At 45.9% G+C, this 18,270-nt stretch overlaps 1 protein-coding gene across 2 annotated transcripts in view; it reads left to right on the forward strand.

The window, feature by feature from the left end:
* Positions 1 to 18,270, forward strand: part of LOC136581938 (C-signal-like) — an 80,542-nt gene that overhangs the window by 23,305 nt on the left and 38,967 nt on the right. For both annotated transcript variants that reach the window (XM_066582630.1, XM_066582632.1), the window contains exon 3: positions 7,048 to 7,235. In XM_066582630.1, the coding sequence (XP_066438727.1) occupies positions 7,048 to 7,235 (188 nt within the window). The remainder of the gene's footprint in view (positions 1 to 7,047; positions 7,236 to 18,270) is intronic.

An 18,270-nucleotide genomic window follows, 5' to 3' on the forward strand; every position in this document is an offset into this window, starting at 1 on the left:
ATTTTGTTTTTCCAAGGGTATGTTGCAACAAAGTGAATTTGCTGCAGATTTTCTGCAGGCTTTTGATATGGATCCACAGCAGATTTCATCCCTTCAATTGAATTGATTTGAGAAGGTGAAATTTGCTGTTGATTGTTATGGGACCACACCGGTACCGATCTGATGACCTTGTTGTCAGGTGCCAAATTGGTAGATATGGAAGCCCGTGATGAGAAGATTTTGCTAGCAATTATCTATAAAGAACATGAAATCACTCCATGTTATGTCAAAACACTTCTCCGGTGAGAATCTCAATGAATTCTGTTTAAGTACATTGCCAGTTTTTATACAGAAAGAAGAGGACATATACACAACAGTATCAAAGTTCTTAAAGGGGTTGTCCCGCGAAAGCAAGTGGGGTTATACACTTCTGTATGGCCATATTAATGCACTTTGTAATATACATTGTGCATTAATTATGAGCCATACAGAAGTTATCAGAAGTTATTCACTTACCTGTTCCGTTGCTAGCGTCCTCGTCTCCATGGTGCCGTCTAATTTTCAGCGTCTAATCGCCGGATTAGACGCGCTTGCGCAGTCCGGTCTTCTTCTTTTCTGAATGGGGCCGCTCGTGCCGGAGAGCGGCTCCTGGTAGCTCCGCCCCGTCACGTGCCGATTCCAGCCAATCAGGAGGCTGGAATCGGCAATGGACCGCACAGAAGCCCTGCGGTCCACCGAGGGAGAAGATCCCGGCGGCCATCTTCACCAGGTAAGTAAGAAGTCACCGGAGCGCGGGGATTCAGGTAAGCACTGTCCGGTTTTCTTTTTTAACCCCTGCATCGGGTTTGTCTCGCGCCGAACGGGGGGGCTGTTGAAAAAAAAAAAAAAAACGTTTCGGCGCGGGACAACCCCTTTAAGGCTTCTTGAGACAAGTAAATATCTTCACTCAGGGTATTGTTATCTCACCATAGTCTATTTTTGCTGGTTTTTGTGTTTCTTCTATGTTAAGAAAGCTTAGCCTTATTTACCTTTTCTGTTGACTCCCTATATTAAAATCCTAGTTACCAGCACTACAAAGCATAGGTTTTAGTCTTTTAAGGGCCAATAGTCCAATACAAGATAAGCAACATACACGTATTTCATTCTAAAACTTTACAGTTTATAATCCATAACATTTCCCCCTTTTGTTTCTTATCTTGTCCCAGAACAACAGTAAATATTTGAAGTACTTGAGTATATCCTAGTGATGTCAGTCAGCCTTTTAATTACATTTCACTATTGTTCTGACCAATACAAGAATGATCAAAGCCGAGTGAGCTTAAGAGCTGGGAATACATACCATTTTGTGCTATCATAGTGGGTATCACCTTTTCAGCAGATTTTGCCAATATGCGGCATATACAAGGTACTACACAACAGCCTACTATTACAAAAGCAATTACTATAATAGTCAAAGTAGTAAGAAGAGATGTGATCCAAGCACTCCATTGTCCAAAAATGTCCTCCAACCATGATGTAAATGGATCATAAACACCACAATTTTCTGCAAGTTCAATAGAAAGACTTTGTAGTCCATGCAAAACTTTAGTCACTGAGCCATCCATAGCTGTGCTGTTAGGCCGCCTGCAGACGAGCGGGTCGGATCCGGCAGCAAGAATTCCTGCGCGGGACCCGACCCGAGAGCCTGCAGGGACGAGCGCGTACTCACCCGCGCCTGGCGGCCCTGGCTCTTTCGCGTGCGCAGACCGGAGCCGGCGGCCGGGTGAGTGCGTGCCCCGCACAAAAATAGGACATGCCGCGGTTTGTTTGCCGCGCGAGATTTCGTGCGGCCAAACCGCGGCCGTCTGCATAGGAGTGCGTATTGTAATGCACTCCTATGCAAACTTTCAGTGGCGGAAATCCCGCGGGAAATCCCGCGGCGGGATTTCCGCCCGTGTGCAGGCGGCCTTAGAGCTGTAGGTGCAGCATGAATCCCCAATCATATTACAGACTACTCCTTTTTCTGCATGGAGCATGTCCAAAGCAAGACAGTTCTGGAGGCTATAGTGGATGTTGGTCCTAGTATGGCATCTCTGGTGTAGTTTACAAATCTCTGTTGATTATAATATATATAATTAATCCAATTAATATTTTTATTAATTGTGCACCAAGGACAAATAAATGATTCGATTGCTCCTGTAATCTGGTTTCTGGCTTTAACCCCTTAGTGACCAGCCCATTGCCTTTTTACGTCCTGCCCAAGTGGGCTTTATTCTCTGAGGACGTAAAAACATGTGTCCTGCAGAGAATAAAGCCACGTGGGCACTGGACGTGACAGCTCCATGCTGTTGGTGCCCGCAGGTAGCCGACAGCATAGAGCTATCATCCCGGGCTGCGGGGACCCCCCCCCCCTTCCCCCCGGCATTGCGATCGGCGCTATCCAAAATTCAAAATCTCCAAGATTCAGAATCTCTTGGATCCCGGCTCCTGAAGGTAGCCGGGAACCAGGAGATGTTACCAGGGACTGCGGTGAGCGGTCCCCGGCCCTGTGATCGCCGCTATCCAATGGATATCGGCGATCACGAAAAAGTTTGAAAAAGTAAACAAAAGTACAAGTTTCACCTCCCCTCATGGATCCGATCCATGAGGGGAGGTGAAAATACTCACCTCAGGTCCGCCGATGTCCCCGATGTTCCGGGACCCGAAGTCCCCGTCTGCGCATGCGCGCCCGATGCACAGAGGGGCTCGAGCCCCGGGAAATTCAAAATCCCTCTGCTCCTGGCTGCCATGTGTAGCCTGGAGCAGAGAGATTTCACCGGGGACATAATCACTGTTATCCAATGGATAACAGTGATCATGCAAAGTTAAAATAAAGTGTAAAAAAGTAAAAAAAGTTTTTAAAAACTTTTAAAAGGTTTAAAAAAAGTTTCAAAAGCTTACGTTTCATCTCCCCTCACAGATCATATCCGTGAGGGAGGATGAAAGTACGTACATAAGGCCCCCGGATTTATCCGCGGACCTTACCCTAGCTTCTGCGCACACACTCGTCGCCAAAATGGCGGACGCATGCGCAAAAGCTGTGGATTGCCAGGATAATTGAAATTCTCCCTGCTCCTGGCTACAAAACTTAGCCAAGACCCTGGAGCTTTCACTAGGGGCCACGGTGAGCGGTTCCTGGTCACGTGTTCACTGTTATACAATGGATAATGGCGGTCACGTAAAAGTTTTTTAAAAAATTGAAGTTTCATCTCCCCTCACCAATGCGATCAGTGAGAGGAGATGAAACTTTTTACACTCCATACCCGCCACTGAGATCAAGAAATGACCCCCAAAAAGCATGAGAGGAGGGGGGATACCAGTTTTATTGCCCCATGTGCCCATTCCAACCAGCCTCCGTAATTACCCCTGTCCTCGGAAATACCACACAGTTCACATTATTACTTTTATCTAAGATTTGGGGAAACCCAAAAAGGGCACGGAGGGGGGGGGATATTTTTAGGGAGTCAATTTTTATTCCGTACAAATGAGCAATGGGGCCTGGAATTTATTCAGTTGTGCCCTGCAATCCAACGGGTGTTCCCTCCATTATAGGCCTTGCCATGGGCCCTGTAAGTAAATTAGGGCCACAATGGGTATGTTTCTGAACTCGGGACAAACAGGGGTATTAATTTTGGGGTGAACGTCTTCATTCCTATGTACACTGTACAAAAAAAACTGTTTTTAAATTGAAAAAATTGCCAAATAAATTGAAACTTTTAATTTTTTCATTCTGCTTTGCTTAGATTCATTCAAATACTGTGGGGTCAAAATACGCAGTACACTCCTAGAGGAATTTGTTAAGGGGTCTAGTTTTCAAAATGGGGTCATTTAAGGGGGTTCCTTAGCGTTTTGGCCGCTCAATGGCTCTATAAGTGGGTGATGGGGCCTGGAATTCATTCAGTTGTACACTGAAATCCAAAGGGTTTTTCTTTCATTATAGGCCTAGCCATGTGTCCTGTAAGTAGATTAGGGCCACAATGGGTATGTTTCTAAACTTGGGACAAACGGGGGTATCCATTTTGGGGTGAATGTCTTCATTCCTATGTACGCTGTACAAAAAAAACTGTTTTTAAGTTGAAAAAATTGCCAAAAAAATTGAAAATCGTCATTTTTTCCTTCTGCTTTGCTTAGATTCATTCAAATACTGTGGGCGATGGGACCTGCAATTTATTCAGTTGTACCCTGAAATCCAATGGGTGTTCCTTTCATTATAGGCCTAGCCATGTGTCCTGTAAGTAGATTAGGGCCACAATGGGTATGTTTCTGAACAAACAGGGGTATCCATTTTGGGGTGAAAGTCTTCATTTATATGTGTGCTGTAGAAAAAAAACTGTTTTTAAATTGACGCAATTGCCCAAAAAATGAAAATTGTAATTTTTTCCTTCTGCTTTGCTTAGATCTATTCAAAAATTGTACAGTTAAAATACACAGTACACCCCTAGATGAACGCATTAAGGGGTCTAGTTTTCAAAATGAGGTCATTTGTGGGGGTTCTCTATTGTTTTGGGCGCTCAAGAACTCTACAAGTGTGGTATAGGGCATGAAAGGCCTTCAAGCCAAATTTATGTTCTAAATCTACCGACTGCTCCTTTCATTTTGGGCCCTGTTGTGCATCCAGACATAAGATTAGGGCCACAATGGGTATATTTCTGAAAACAGCACAAACAGAGGTATCCATTTTGGGGTGCAAGTCTTCATTCACATGTGTGCTGTACAAAAAAGCTGTTTTAAAGTGACAGAATTGCCAAAAAAATGAAAATCACAATTTTTTCCTTTTGCTTTGCTTGAATTTATTCAAAAACTGTGGAGTCAAAATGGACAGTAAACCCCTAGATAAATTTGTTAAGGGGTATAGTTTTCAAAATGGTGTAATTTTGGGGGGTTTTCTATGGTTTTGGGTGCTCAAGAATTCTACAAGTGTGCTATGGGGCCTAAAACGCCTTCAAGCAAAATTTCTGTTCTGAAAGACACTGACTACTCCTTTCGTTTTGGGCCCCGTTGTACACTCAGATATAAGATTAGGGCCACATTGGGTATATTTTTGAACACAGGACAAACAGGGGGATCCATTTTGGGATGTAAATCCTCATTTTCATGTAAACTATAGAAAAAACTATGTCTTTAAAATGACATATTTGCAAAAATATGAAATTTTACCTTTTCTCCTCTAAATTGAATTAATTCCTGAAAAAAAACTGTGGGGTCAAAATAATCATGACACCCCTCAGTGAATACATTAAGGGGTGCAGTTTTTAAAATAGGGTCATTTGTGGGGTTATCTATTATTCTGACACCTATGAGCCTTTGCTATCTTGGCTTAGTGCAGGAAAATAAAGTGTTCCTCTGTACGTCTCCTAAATGGTTAAAAAAACATAAAAGTTTTTCAAATGTGCATTCAGAATAACGTAAATAGATGGAAATATATATCTTAGCAAAAGTTTGTACAGTATGTTTGCACATATTTGATATATTACAATTGAAAATGTGAAAAAAAACGATAATTTTTTCTAAATTTTCCCAATATTGGCACTTTTAATAAATATTTTCCCATTCAGCCTCTCTACTCTCCCACTGCTTTGAGGATGGTAGGGTGTATGGAATGCCTGTTCTATGCCTAACATCCTTGCCATCTCAGTAAAGCGAGTACCACTCTCAATGGTTTCTGGGACACCAAACCTACTGACCACTTCAGAAAGAAGCTTTTTGGCTGTATTTTTTGCATTAGCCACAGAAACGGGGTAAGTCTCCAGCCAGAGAAGAGAGCAATGCATACAAGGACGTATTGAAACGGGACGCACGTAGCCACGGCCAGGGCAGCACTGGGCCTCTTCCGGACACCCCTAGGAGAGAGATGCACAATAAACGGTAGATCAGGGATGGTAGTTGTCACGGGTGATGCCACCGTTCCGATACACACCGGAATGACCTTCGGCAGAGAATAAATGAGCCACAGACAGATATAACGTACCTCAGGTCCCTAAGAACGGTCAGGGCCTGGAACAACTTTACTTAAACAAACTCCAGCAGTACAAGGCAAAATAGACAATCTTCTAAGTGCATTAAGATAGACTTGATTAGGAGTACCTTCACATGGCGATCCCAGGCTTCAGGATGTCTGTGTGTGAACAATTGAAGACGCATACCTCCACCTAGCGGTCCCAGAATTCAGGACGCTTAGGCGTGCACAGTTAAAGAAGAGTACCTCCACCCGGCAGTCTCAGACTTCAGGACACTAGAGTGTGAACAATTGATAAGAGTACCTTTGAACTGGGCCTTTGGTAAACTACTCTTACTTCTCTCTCACACTCTCTCTCCAATTGGGGCTCACTCATCTCTCATTCTAAATCAGGCAATCAAGGGAACCTTTCCTCCTCTTCCATTCTTCACTACATGAGGCTTAAAGGTACCCTCATGTAGCTGGCACTCTTTATCAGGAACCCAGAAGACATGGATTTCCTCCCGCTCTCAAGCACTTCTATTTATACTCTCAATTATACCACCAGACAGGACATAAGTTGATACATTCAGAGGCGATCTGCAGGCTCTTGCAAACACTTAACCCATCACATGCTGCAGCTGTGCAATACACAGCACACCCACATGAGACATGACATGTATGACATTATGGAGGGGGCCAGGAAAGCATGTACTGGGCCAATACAGAGACCACAGACTTTAATGAGTTATTTTTGGTGGACAGAATATTGTAGTCAACTATGTTATTCTATCTTCCAGAAATAAATGTAAAACAATGTACACTATTTCCTATCTGAAACACACAAGTACATAAATCAGGGCTAGTTTTATAAAAAGCCAATTAATATGTCCATTTTTTTGTAGAATGTGGCAGAAAACTAAAGTACTCAAAAGAAACAGACACAGACACTAGGAGAACATGCAAACTTCATGTAGATGTTTTCTTTGCTTGTATTTGAATCCAACTGCCGTAAGCCAACTGTGGTAACCACTGACTCGGGATATAAGTCTGTTCATATTAACACGTCAACAAATTCTTGTTCATTTTCAAAATGTCTTTGTTGGAACTTGCAGATGTCACTGATACAGACAGCGTGAAAGGAGCTGTGGTAGAAGTTGAAAAGCACGTGAAGGACTCTGGGTTAAATCTGTTAATAAACAATGCCGGTGTGATGCCACATGTAAACTTGGACAAGGTTGATGCTGATGATATGATTGATACATTCAAAACAAATGTGGTTGGACCAATGCAAGTAAGCCAGGTACTAATCTAAGCTTAATTTGGCTTTGTCTTGTTATGGAACTGTTAATGGTGGAGCCCCTTAAACTAAAGTATTGGGCTCATAGGAGATGTGGCACGAAGTCCAGGGATGCCTTTTTATGTCTCTTCACTATTCCCTCGCTATCTGCTGCAAACCTATGCCATGCATCTAATGGATAACTTATATGTGCACACGTAATGAGAGGACTAGGTCACTCATTATGAACACGAACTTAACCCCTTAAGGACATGGGATATTTTTGCCAGAGGGACACAACTATTTGGGGGGGAATTTTCATTTTCACTTTTCAAAAGCTATAACTTTTTTAGCTTTCTATCGACATGGACAAATGGGGGCTTGTTTTTTTTGCATGGCAAACTATAGTTTTTATCGGTAAAATTTGTAAAAATTCTTATGGGAGGGCAGGGAGAAAAAAAACCACATTAGTTCTCCCATTTTTTGTTACAGTGTAAATGGCATGATACATTTTTTTCTGTGCTTTGGTACTATTGTGACGATGTGAAAATTATATAATTTTTGTTTTTTTCCACTTTTGCACAATAAACCGCCCCCCCTTTCTGCATTGCATGTTTATGTCCCCTATGGGGACTAAAAAAGAAAAAATTAAGTTTAAAAAAGTTTTACTAATTATTAGAGGAAAAAAAACATCCTTTTGCCATATCTAAATAATAAAACAAAAATACATATTTGGTATCACCATGTCCGTAAAAATCAGATACATCAAGGTAATGCATTATTGAATTCAATGAACGACCCAGCGCTGCCTGTGATTGGCTGAGCACTGTGACCAATCACAGGCAGCACTCAGCTGTCATTCAGTGAATGGTTGAGTGCTGCCTGTGATTTGCTGAGCTCTCAGCCAATCAGATACAGCCCTTTCAGCAGACGGAGATTATAAATCTGCGCCTGCTGAAAGAGATTCAGAGCAGTTCAGGGAGAAGACACAGTGGGACAAGCCTGAGCCCCGCAAGCTGCTGAGAGGTGAGTATATATATATTTTTTTTTTTTAACACATTTCAGTGATGATTTTCAGCCCTTTATATTTAAAGCCCTTCCCTGAAAATCCCTGCAGGGCTTATCAGCATCCCATTGCTTTCAATGGGGCTGCAGAAGTGCCGGTCCAATTGAAAGCAATGGGAGAACATTGCAATCCTCTGCCACAGCTGTGACAGTTGTGGCAGGGGACTCTTTCGTCTCCGCTGCATTCCCCTCATCAATGAACACTGTGACAGTGCTAGTAGTAGATATAAATAGGTAGGAGAGTAAGATTATGGTGGCAATAAAACAGACATCCACGTAATGTAGAAGAAAATCCTGGCAGCATGTAGGATTCTTCACTCCCAACGGGGAATATTTATATGGCAATGGCAGAGAGGGGAAAATATATATATATTTTTTTTTTGTTTCACAAATCAGGGATGATTTTAAAGGAAGGGCTTATATTTCAAGCCCTCCCCTGAAAATCACTGCAGGGGTTGCCAACATCCTATTGCTTTCAATGGGGTTGCTGGGAGCAGCTGCAGCCCCATTGAAAGCAATGCTGCACGGACCTGCATTCACGCGTGTTTGTGCACGTACAGGGGTGAATAGTTTTGTGCGCACCTATGTACGCATACGTTCATCTGAATGCACCCTTAAGGATTAAAGAAATTTATTTCTGTAGCATGCATTTTCAGAAGAGTGGGACAGTAACAGAAATATAGCTAACATGTAATAAACAGGTTACATTTATAAAATCTTGTCGATACCTGAAAACATTTTCAGAAAACATTATTTGGAAACAGCAAACGTTTCAGAGTTTCCACACACGATGGAATTGTCCATTGGACGCAGCACAGGTACAGATTTTGTAGCATTTTTAACTGTGAATGCGTTCTGCGAAACATCTTGTGGAATGTATTGTGTTTTTTTACACAGTCTCATTGCGAAATTACAACTCCTGTATGTTAGAGAACCACAACAACAATTCCGCTTTAGAAAGTTTCTCCAACACAGAATATAATCTTGCATTTTTTTAGTAAAAACACGAAAATACACAGTATCAGCGCCTCATATTTCGTGTGGGTTCATATACTGGTGAATAAAGAGTTAACTCACCCGGTGTCTGGTAGAACTCTCTGGCTTGAGAGTCCACCGACACCTAATATCCACGTCAGCTTATACCGGTAGTAGCCACCCTGGGTCCTTGATCCGGATGACCGGAGAGTCATCTGGGGATTACAGCCCTGATATCGTTGTAGCATAAAGTAGCACACAAAGAAATACAAAAAAGCCCCGCTCTTGTAGGAATCCAAGGATTAGAATCGGACACAGCGGTCCATACGTTATATATTTATTCCGAATGCAACGCGTTTCGGTGATGCACAGTAATCACCCTTTTCAAGCATATAAAAACAACATAATAAAATTACTTTTATATATATGTAGGAACTCAGGTTTCCTCTTACAGATGCCGTTGTCAGGGGCCATCTTTGCATCACGTGTGAGGTGCCTAGACACGTGTGCTCACACGTCATTCTTTCAAATCACATGACCTTGATCGCTTATTAATAAAAAAGCTTTCTCATAGTAAAACTCCATTATTCAATCAGGGGTTACTCCGAACCGTGACAATTCGGTCACTTTATTATAAGTATACTACATCATATAGTTGCTTGTTCATAAAAAGACCTATGTCTATCTATTTAACAGAATTCCTCATATACCCACATTATTTAAAAAAAACATTATTATACATTTCAACTAAGATTATATGGTTTCCCTTTTACAAAAATATAATTTATATCTAAAACACTTTATGTTAAATCAAATGTCAGAAGAAAAAAAACGCAAATAAAACGTTTTATTTGCGTTTTTTATTTTTCTGACATTTTAGTTATGCTGCCGTGTAAATATTCCCCACGGGGAGTTCCCTTGTTACTGAACACTGTGACAGGCAGTGCTTGGCCATTCATTGAATTCTATGGATGGCCAGGTGCTGCATGGGATTGGCTGAGTGCTGTGATCAATCACAGGCAGCATTCAGCTGTCATTCAATGAATAGCTGAGAACTGCCTATGATTGGCTGAGTGCTCAGCCAATGAGACTCAGCCCTTTCTGCAAGTGGGGATTTTAAATCCCCACCTGCTGAAAGAGCTTCAGAGCAGTGCAGGGAGAAGACAGGCTAGACGCGCCTGAACCCCGGAAGCTGAGGAGAGGTGAGTATAATTTTTTTTTAATTTTTAACACATTCTAGGGATGATTTTCAAGGCTTATATTGAAAGCCCTTCCCCAAAAATCCCTGCAGGGCTTGCCAACAGCCCATTGCTTTCAACGGTACTGCAGAAGTGCCGGTCCCATTAAAAGCAATGGGAGAACATTGCGATTCTCTGCCACAGCTGTCACAGCTGTGGCAGGGGATTTTTTACTCTCTGCAGGGATGAAGAAATCCTCTGCCACAGCTGTCATGGCTGTGGCAGGGGATTCTTTACTCCCTGCAAAGATGAAGAAATCCTTTGCCGCAGCTGTGACAGCTGTGGTAGTGGATTCTTTACTCCCCGCCGGGAGTCCTCTTGGCACTGATCACTGTAGGGGTAGACAGGGATTGGTGAAATACGTGAATAAGGTTACAAAAGTAGGGGTTTGAGTGGGAGCACCATTTTAGAAAAGATGCTCCTGTCAGGGAGCTGATCTCTCACCATAAATATTGGTTTAGGGCAACGGTGAGCTCGGCTGAGTGCGCAGAGGTGGCCCAGTCCAGAAGAAGAGGAGGTGTTGGAGAGTGGTCAGCTGAGGTTGGTGGTGTTTGTGCCACAGAGGGATGGGTGGTAATATGGCCCCGGACAGTTTGGGAGTAACAAAGGGATGACATCCGAGTGCCAGTGCCTGCTTTGGTTGCAGCAGGAGGAATCATCATTGGAGATGGTGAGGAACAATGTGGATTGTCTGGATCCATTGGTGCCAGCTGGTGGGCTCACAGATAATTTTGCTAATTATTCTAGAGGGGACTATAGTGTTTCAGTGAGGGGGGTCTCGCAGAGCGAGGTATAGTTGGGCATCAGGAGGGTGATTTACAGGCATTGTTGGGTAGTATGTGCAATTTATTGGCTCGTTATGAGCATGGGATAGGAGTAAGAATGCTGCTTTATCCATCACCAGTGGGGGCCTGGTTGTCTTCGGGGATGTCGTCTAATTTACAGGATGGGGGGGGGGGCTGTATCGGGTAGTCAGCGGGTAACAACTGTTTCCAGGACTTTGGGAGTGACAGTAGCAGTACAAATGGAGGAGGATGGAGATGCAATTCGGTTAGACAACAAAGCAAAAGGGGAGGTTTATGTGTGCTTTGAGGGACCATTGGGGGCACATTTAAAGAAGGAAGTTAAAAAGATATGGAGCAATGAATATGTCCAGATTTTTTTCCTTCTTCCTTTGGAAAAATTCATTTTGGATTAAAAAAAAGGAATGGATTCTAAAAAGGAGGAAGAAAAGAAACAATGGCATTTGATTCCTCAGAACTTTAAGTAGTTGCAGACTTTTGAAATTTTAGCCATCGGTGAATGATGGTATAGTCGCAGAACTTTGTGGGGGTTGGTCTATGGCAAAAGTTAACAGGGTAATGGCGGCTTTAGCTTTTGGTTTCAAAATGAGGGGGCTACGGGATGTCTAAGACTTTTCTGTTGAGACAGGCCTTGAAGGGTTTTTGAAGGGGAAGACTGTTGAAAGATAAACGTAGACTGTTTTCTTTTACATTGTTGGGACATTGGAGACCATTTACATTAACAGTTCAGAAGTGGTTTTATTTAAATGTACCTTTTCTTGGCATTTTTTGGTGCCTTCCGGATAAGCAAGTTGGTATCCCCTAGTACAAAATTGTGGGGGAAACGGGGGAGGGATGGTTATTGGGATCTGACGTGTCGATGGTAGACGATCGTTTGGAATTTTGGTTGAAATGGTCAAAAACAGACCAGTGTGGAAGAGGAACATGAATCATTTTGGCTAAAGTGCCTGGGTCGGCGATGTTTAGGTGCTGTCTTTTAGAGGCTATAGAACTGGGATTTCAGATAATCCTGGCCCATTATTACATCTTTTCTTTCTAGATTTCAATTTATAGCAGTGCTTAATTAGGTTTTGGGAGTCTTGGGATTGGAAAACTCAGGGTATTCTTCCTGTTTCTTCAGAATTGGGTTGGCAATGGAGGCCGCTGAGTGGGGTTTAAGTCCTGCAGTGGTATAAAAAAATGGGTGGTGCAAATCTAACTGATTTAGCTTACATGTGCAGCCAGAGGGGTGGTTCAGGGGTTTGGACTAAATTAAATTATGCAATTGCATAGAAAAAGGGGGGTATTTGGATAATGGGAGTTTTCAGGGTAAATTATTTTGTGGGGACTGTTGTTCATGGTTTTGTCTTTAAACAGGTTGTGGTCCAGCATTGGTTTGTCTGTTGGGCTACTGAGCGAGCAAAGATACAATCGGAAGGGCGTCAGCTGGGAATTTCCACAAGTGATACGATTACACTGTGCAACAATTTTTTTTTAATTTTCTTAAGAGAAAGCAATTGATATGTTTATGTAAAATTTAAAAAATGCTGATTACACTGGTAAAACTGAATAATGGCTAGCAAGTCTCATTTTCAAGTTATTTAACCCCTTAGCCACCATACTTTTTTTTTGCTTTAAAAGAGCGTTACTCCTTTATTTATCCATCAGCGTAGCAGTATGGCGGCTTGTTTTTTGCGGGACGGGTTGTATTTTTAAATGGTACAATTTAATGTACCATATAATGTTCTGGAAAAACTATAAAAAGGTTCTAAGTGAAGTAAAGTGAAAAAAACACCAAATTACTACTTGTTTTGGTGCATTTTGTTACTACAGCCCACAAACTGGAACAAAAATGACATGATAACTAAATTCTATGGGTCAGTATTAGAGATAAGCGAGCACCAAAATGCTCGGGTGCTCGTTACTCGGGACAAAAATTTCCCGATGCTCGAGGGTTCGTTTCGAATAACGAACCCCATTGAAGTCAATCGGCGACCTGAGCATTTTTGTATATCGCCGATGCTCGCTAAGGTTTCCATTTGTGAAAATCTGGGCAATTCAAGAAAGTGATGGGAACAGCACAGCAACGGATAGGGCAGGCGAGGGGCTACATGTTGGGCTGCATCTCAAGTTCCCAGGTCCCACTATTAAGCCACAATAGCGGCAAGAGTGCCCCCCCCCTCCCAACAATTTTTACTTCTGAAAAGCCCTCATTAGCAATGCATACCTTAGCTAAGCACCACACTACCTCCAACAAAGCACAATCACTGCCTGCATGACACTCCGCTGCCACTTCTCCTGGGTTACATGCTGCCCCCCCCCCTGCACGACCCAGTGTCCACAGCGCACACTAAATTGTACCTGCGCAGCCTTCAGCTGCCCTCATGCCACGCCACACTCATGTCTATTTATAAGTGCGTCTGCCATGAGGAGGAACCGCAGGCACACACTGCAGAGGGTTGGCACGGCTAGGCAGCGACCCTCTTTAAAAGGGGCGGGGCGATAGCCCACAATGCTGTACAGAAGCAATGAGAAATATATTCCTGTGCCACCGCCATCAGGAGCTGCACACGTGGGCATAGCAATGGGGAACCTATGTGCTACACACTATTCATTCTGTCAAGGTGTCTGCATGCCCCAGTCAGACCGCGTTTTTTTATAAATAGTCACAGGCAGGTACAACTGGGAATCCCCAACTCCGCAATGGGAATTCCGTGTGCACCCACAGCATGGGTGGCTCCCTGGAACCCACCGGCTGTACATAAATGTATCCCATTGCAGTGCCCTGGACAGCAGAGCTAACGTCAGATTAAATGCAGGTGGGCTTCGGCCCACACTGCATGCCCCAACCTGACCAGGCTTTTTAATTCATAGACACAGGCAGGTACAACTCCCTATTGTGAAGTCCCTGTGGACCGACAGCATGGGTGGGTGCCAGGAAGCCACCGGCGGCACATAAATATATCCCATAGCATTGCCCATCACAGCTGAGGTAATGTCATGTTTAATGCAGGTGGGCTTCGGCCCACACTGCATGCCCCAGTCAGACTGGGGTTCTTTAGAAGTGGACACATGTAGTTACAACTCCGTGTGGACCGACAGCATGGGTGGCTCCCTGGAACCCACCGGCGGTACATAAATATATCCCATTGCAGTGCCCAGCACAGCTGATGTAACGTCAGCTGTAAAGCAGGTGGGCAAAAAATTAATTGGATTACACTGTAGGCGAGGGCCCCAAAAAATTGGTGTACCAACAGTACTAATGTACCTCAGAAAAATTGCCCATGCCCAATCAAGAGGGCAGGTGAAACCCATTAATCGCTTTGGTTAATGTGGCTTAATTGGTAACTAGGCCTGGAGGCAGCCCAGTTAAAATAAAAATTGGTTCAGGTGCAAGTTTCAACGCTTTAATGAGCATTGAAACGTATAAAAATTGTTTACAAAAATTATATGACTGAGCCTTGTGGGCCTAAGAAAAATTGCCCGTTCGGCGTGATTACGTGAGGTTTCAAAGGAGGAGCAGGAGGAGGAGGAGGAATATTATACACAGATTGATGAAGCAAAAATGTCCCCGTTTTTGATGGTGATAGAGAACGATGCTTCCATCCGCGGGTGCAGCCTACGTATTGCTTAGGTATCGCTGCTGTCCGCTGGTGGAGAAGAGAAGTCTGGGGAAATCCAGGCTTTGTTCATCTTGATGAGTGTAAGCCTGTCGGCACTGTCGGTTGACAGGCGCGTACGCTTATCTGTGATGATTCCCCCAGCCGCACTAAACACCCTCTCTGACAAGACGCTAGCCGCAGGACAAGCAAGCACCTCCAGGGCATACAGCGCGAGTTCAGGCCACGTGTCCAGCTTCGACACCCAGTAGTTGTAGGGGGCAGAGGCGTCACGGAGGACGGTCGTGCGATCGGCTACGTACTCCCTCACCATCCTTTTACAGTGCTCCCGCCGACTCAGCCTTGACTGGGGAGCGGTGACACAGTCTTGCTGGGGAGCCAGAAAGCTGTCAAAGGCCTTAGGGAGTGTTCCCCTGCCTGTGCTGTACATGCTGCCTGATCTCCGTGCCTCCCTTGCTACCTGGCCCTCGGAACTGCGCCTTCTGCCACTAGCGCTGTCGGATGGGAATTTTACCATCAACTTGTCCGCCAGGGTCCTGTGGTATAGCATCACTCTCGAACCCCTTTCCTCTTCGGGTATCAGAGTGGAAAAATTCTCCTTATACCATGGGTCGAGCAATGTGTACACCCAGTAATCCGTTGTTGCCAGAATGTGTGTAACGCAAGGGTCACGAGAAAGGCATCCTAACATGAAGTCCAACCATGTGTGCCAGAGTACCTGTACGCAACACATGGCTGTCCTCACTAGGAAAATCACTTTCAGGATCCTCCTCCTCCTCATCCTCCTCCTCAGGCCATACACGCTGAAAGTATGACAGGCAAGCAGCATGGGTACCCTCAGCAGTGGGCCAAGCTGTCTCTTCCCCCTCCTCCTCATCCTCCTCATGCTCCTCCTCCTCCTCCTCAACGCGCTGAGATATAGACAGGAGGGTGCTCTGACTATCCAGCGACATACTGTCTTCCCCCGGCTCTGTTTCCGAGCGCAAAGCGTCTGCCTTTATGCTTTGCAGGGAACTTCTCAAGAGGCATAGCAGAGGAATGGTGACGCTAATGATTGCAGCATCGCCGCTCACTATCTGGGTAGACTCCTCAAAGTTTCCAAGGACCTGGCAGATGTCTGCCAACCAGGCCCACTCTTCTGTAAAGAATTGAGGAGGCTGACTCCCACTGCGCCGCCCATGTTGGAGTTGGTATTCCACTATAGCTCTACGCTGCTCATAGAGCCTGGCCAACATGTGGAGCGTAGAGTTCCACCGTGTGGGCACGTCGCACAGCAGTCGGTGCACTGGCAGATGAAACCGATGTTGCAGGGTGCGCAGGGTGGCAGCGTCCTTGTGGGACTTGCGGAAATGTGCGCAGAGCCGGCGCACCTTTCCGAGCAGGTCTGACAAGCATGGGTAGCTTTTCAGAAAGCGCTGAACCACCAAATTAAAGACGTGGGCCAGGCATGGCACGTGCGTAAGGCTGCCGAGCTGCAGAGCCGCCACCAGGTTACGGCCGTTGTCACACACGACCATGCCCGGTTGGAGGCTCAGCGGCGCAAGCCAGCGGTCGGTCTGCTCTGTCAGACCCTGCAGCAGTTCGTGGGCCATGTGCCTCTTATCTCCTAAGCTGAGTAGTTTCAGCACGCCCTGCTGACGCTTGCCCACCGCTGTGCTGCCACGCCGCGCGACACCGACTGCTGCCGACGTGCTGCTGCTGACACATCTTGATTGCGAGACAGAGGTTGCGGAGGAGGAGGAGGAGGGTGGTTTAGTGGAGGAAGCATACACCGCCGCAGATACCACCACCGAGTTGGGGCCCGCAATTCTGGGGGTGGGTAGGACGTGAGCGGTCCCAGGCTCTGACTCTGTCCCAGCCTGCACTAAATTCACCCAATGTGCCGTCAGGGAGATATAGTGGCCCTGTCCGCCTGTGCTTGTCCACGTGTCTGTTGTTAAGTGGACCTTGGCAGTAACCGCGTTGGTGAGGGCGCGTACAATGTTGCGGGAGATGTGGTCGTGCAGGGCTGGGACGGCACATCGGGAAAAGTAGTGGCGACTGGGAACTGAGTAGCGCGGGGCCGCCGCCATCATACTTTTGAAAGCCTCCGTTTCCACAACCCTATACAGCAGCATCTCCAGGCTGATAAATTTGGCTATGTGCACGTTTAACGCTTGAGCGTGCGGGTGCGTGGCGGCGTACTTGCACTTGCGCTCCACCACTTGTGCTAGCGACGGCTGGACGGTGCGTTGACAGACATTGGTGGATGGGGCTGAGGACAGCGGAGGTGAGGGTGTGGGTGCAGGCCAGGAGACGGTAGTGCCTGTGTCCTGAGAGGGGGGTTGGATCTCAGTGGCAGGTTGGGGCACAGGGGGAGAGGCAGCGGTGCAAACCGGAGGTGGTGAACGGCCTTCGTCCCAGCTTGTGGGGTGCTTGGCCATCATATGTCTGCGCATGCTGGTGGTGGTGAGGCTGGTGGTGGTGGCTCCCCAGCTGATCTTGGCGCGACACAGGTTGCACACCACTGTTCGTCGGTCGTCTGCACTCTCAGTGAAAAACTTCCAGACCTTTGAGCACCTCGGCCTCTGCAGGGTGGCATGGCGCGAGGGGGCGCTTTGGGAAACAGTTGGTGGATTATTCGGTCTGGCCCTGCCTCTACCCCTGGACACCGCACTGCCTCTTGCAACCTGCCCTGCTGCTGCCCTTGCCTCCCCCTCTGAAGACCTGTTCTCAGTAGGCGTAGCAAACCAGGTGGGGTCAGTCACCTCATCGTCCTGCTGTTTTTCCTCCGAATCCTCTGTGCGCTCCTCCCTCGGACTTACTGCCCTTACTACTACCTCACTGATAGACAACTGTGTCTCATCGTCATCGTCCTCCTCACCCACTGAAAGGTCTTGAGACAGTTGCCAGAAGTCCCCAGCCTCATCCCCCGGACCCCGGGAACTTTCAAAAGGTTGGGCATCGGTCACGACAAACTCCTCCAGTGGGAGAGGATTCGGAACCCTTGCTGCCCATTCTGGGCAGGGGCCCGAGAACTGTTCCTGGGAGTCTGCCTGCTCCTCAGAATGTGTCATTGTAATGGAGTGAGGAGGCTGGGAGGAAGGAGGAGCAGCAGCCAGAGGATTCAGAGTTGCAGCAGTGGACGGCGCAGAACTATGGGTGTTCGATAGATTGCTGGATGCACTTTCTGCCATCCACGACAGGACCTGCTCACACTGCTCATTTTCTAATAAAGGTCTACCGCGTGGACCCATTAATTGTGAGATGAATGTGGGGACGCCAGAAACGTGCCTCTCTCCTAATCCCGCAGCAGTCGGCTGCGATACACCTGGATCAGGAGCTCGGCCTGTGCCCACACCCTGAGTTGGGCCTCCGCGTCCTCGCCCGCGTCCACGTC

The sequence above is a fragment of the Eleutherodactylus coqui genome, chromosome 11 (genome assembly GCF_035609145.1).
Source record: "Eleutherodactylus coqui strain aEleCoq1 chromosome 11, aEleCoq1.hap1, whole genome shotgun sequence".
Taxonomy (NCBI): domain Eukaryota; kingdom Metazoa; phylum Chordata; class Amphibia; order Anura; family Eleutherodactylidae; genus Eleutherodactylus; species Eleutherodactylus coqui.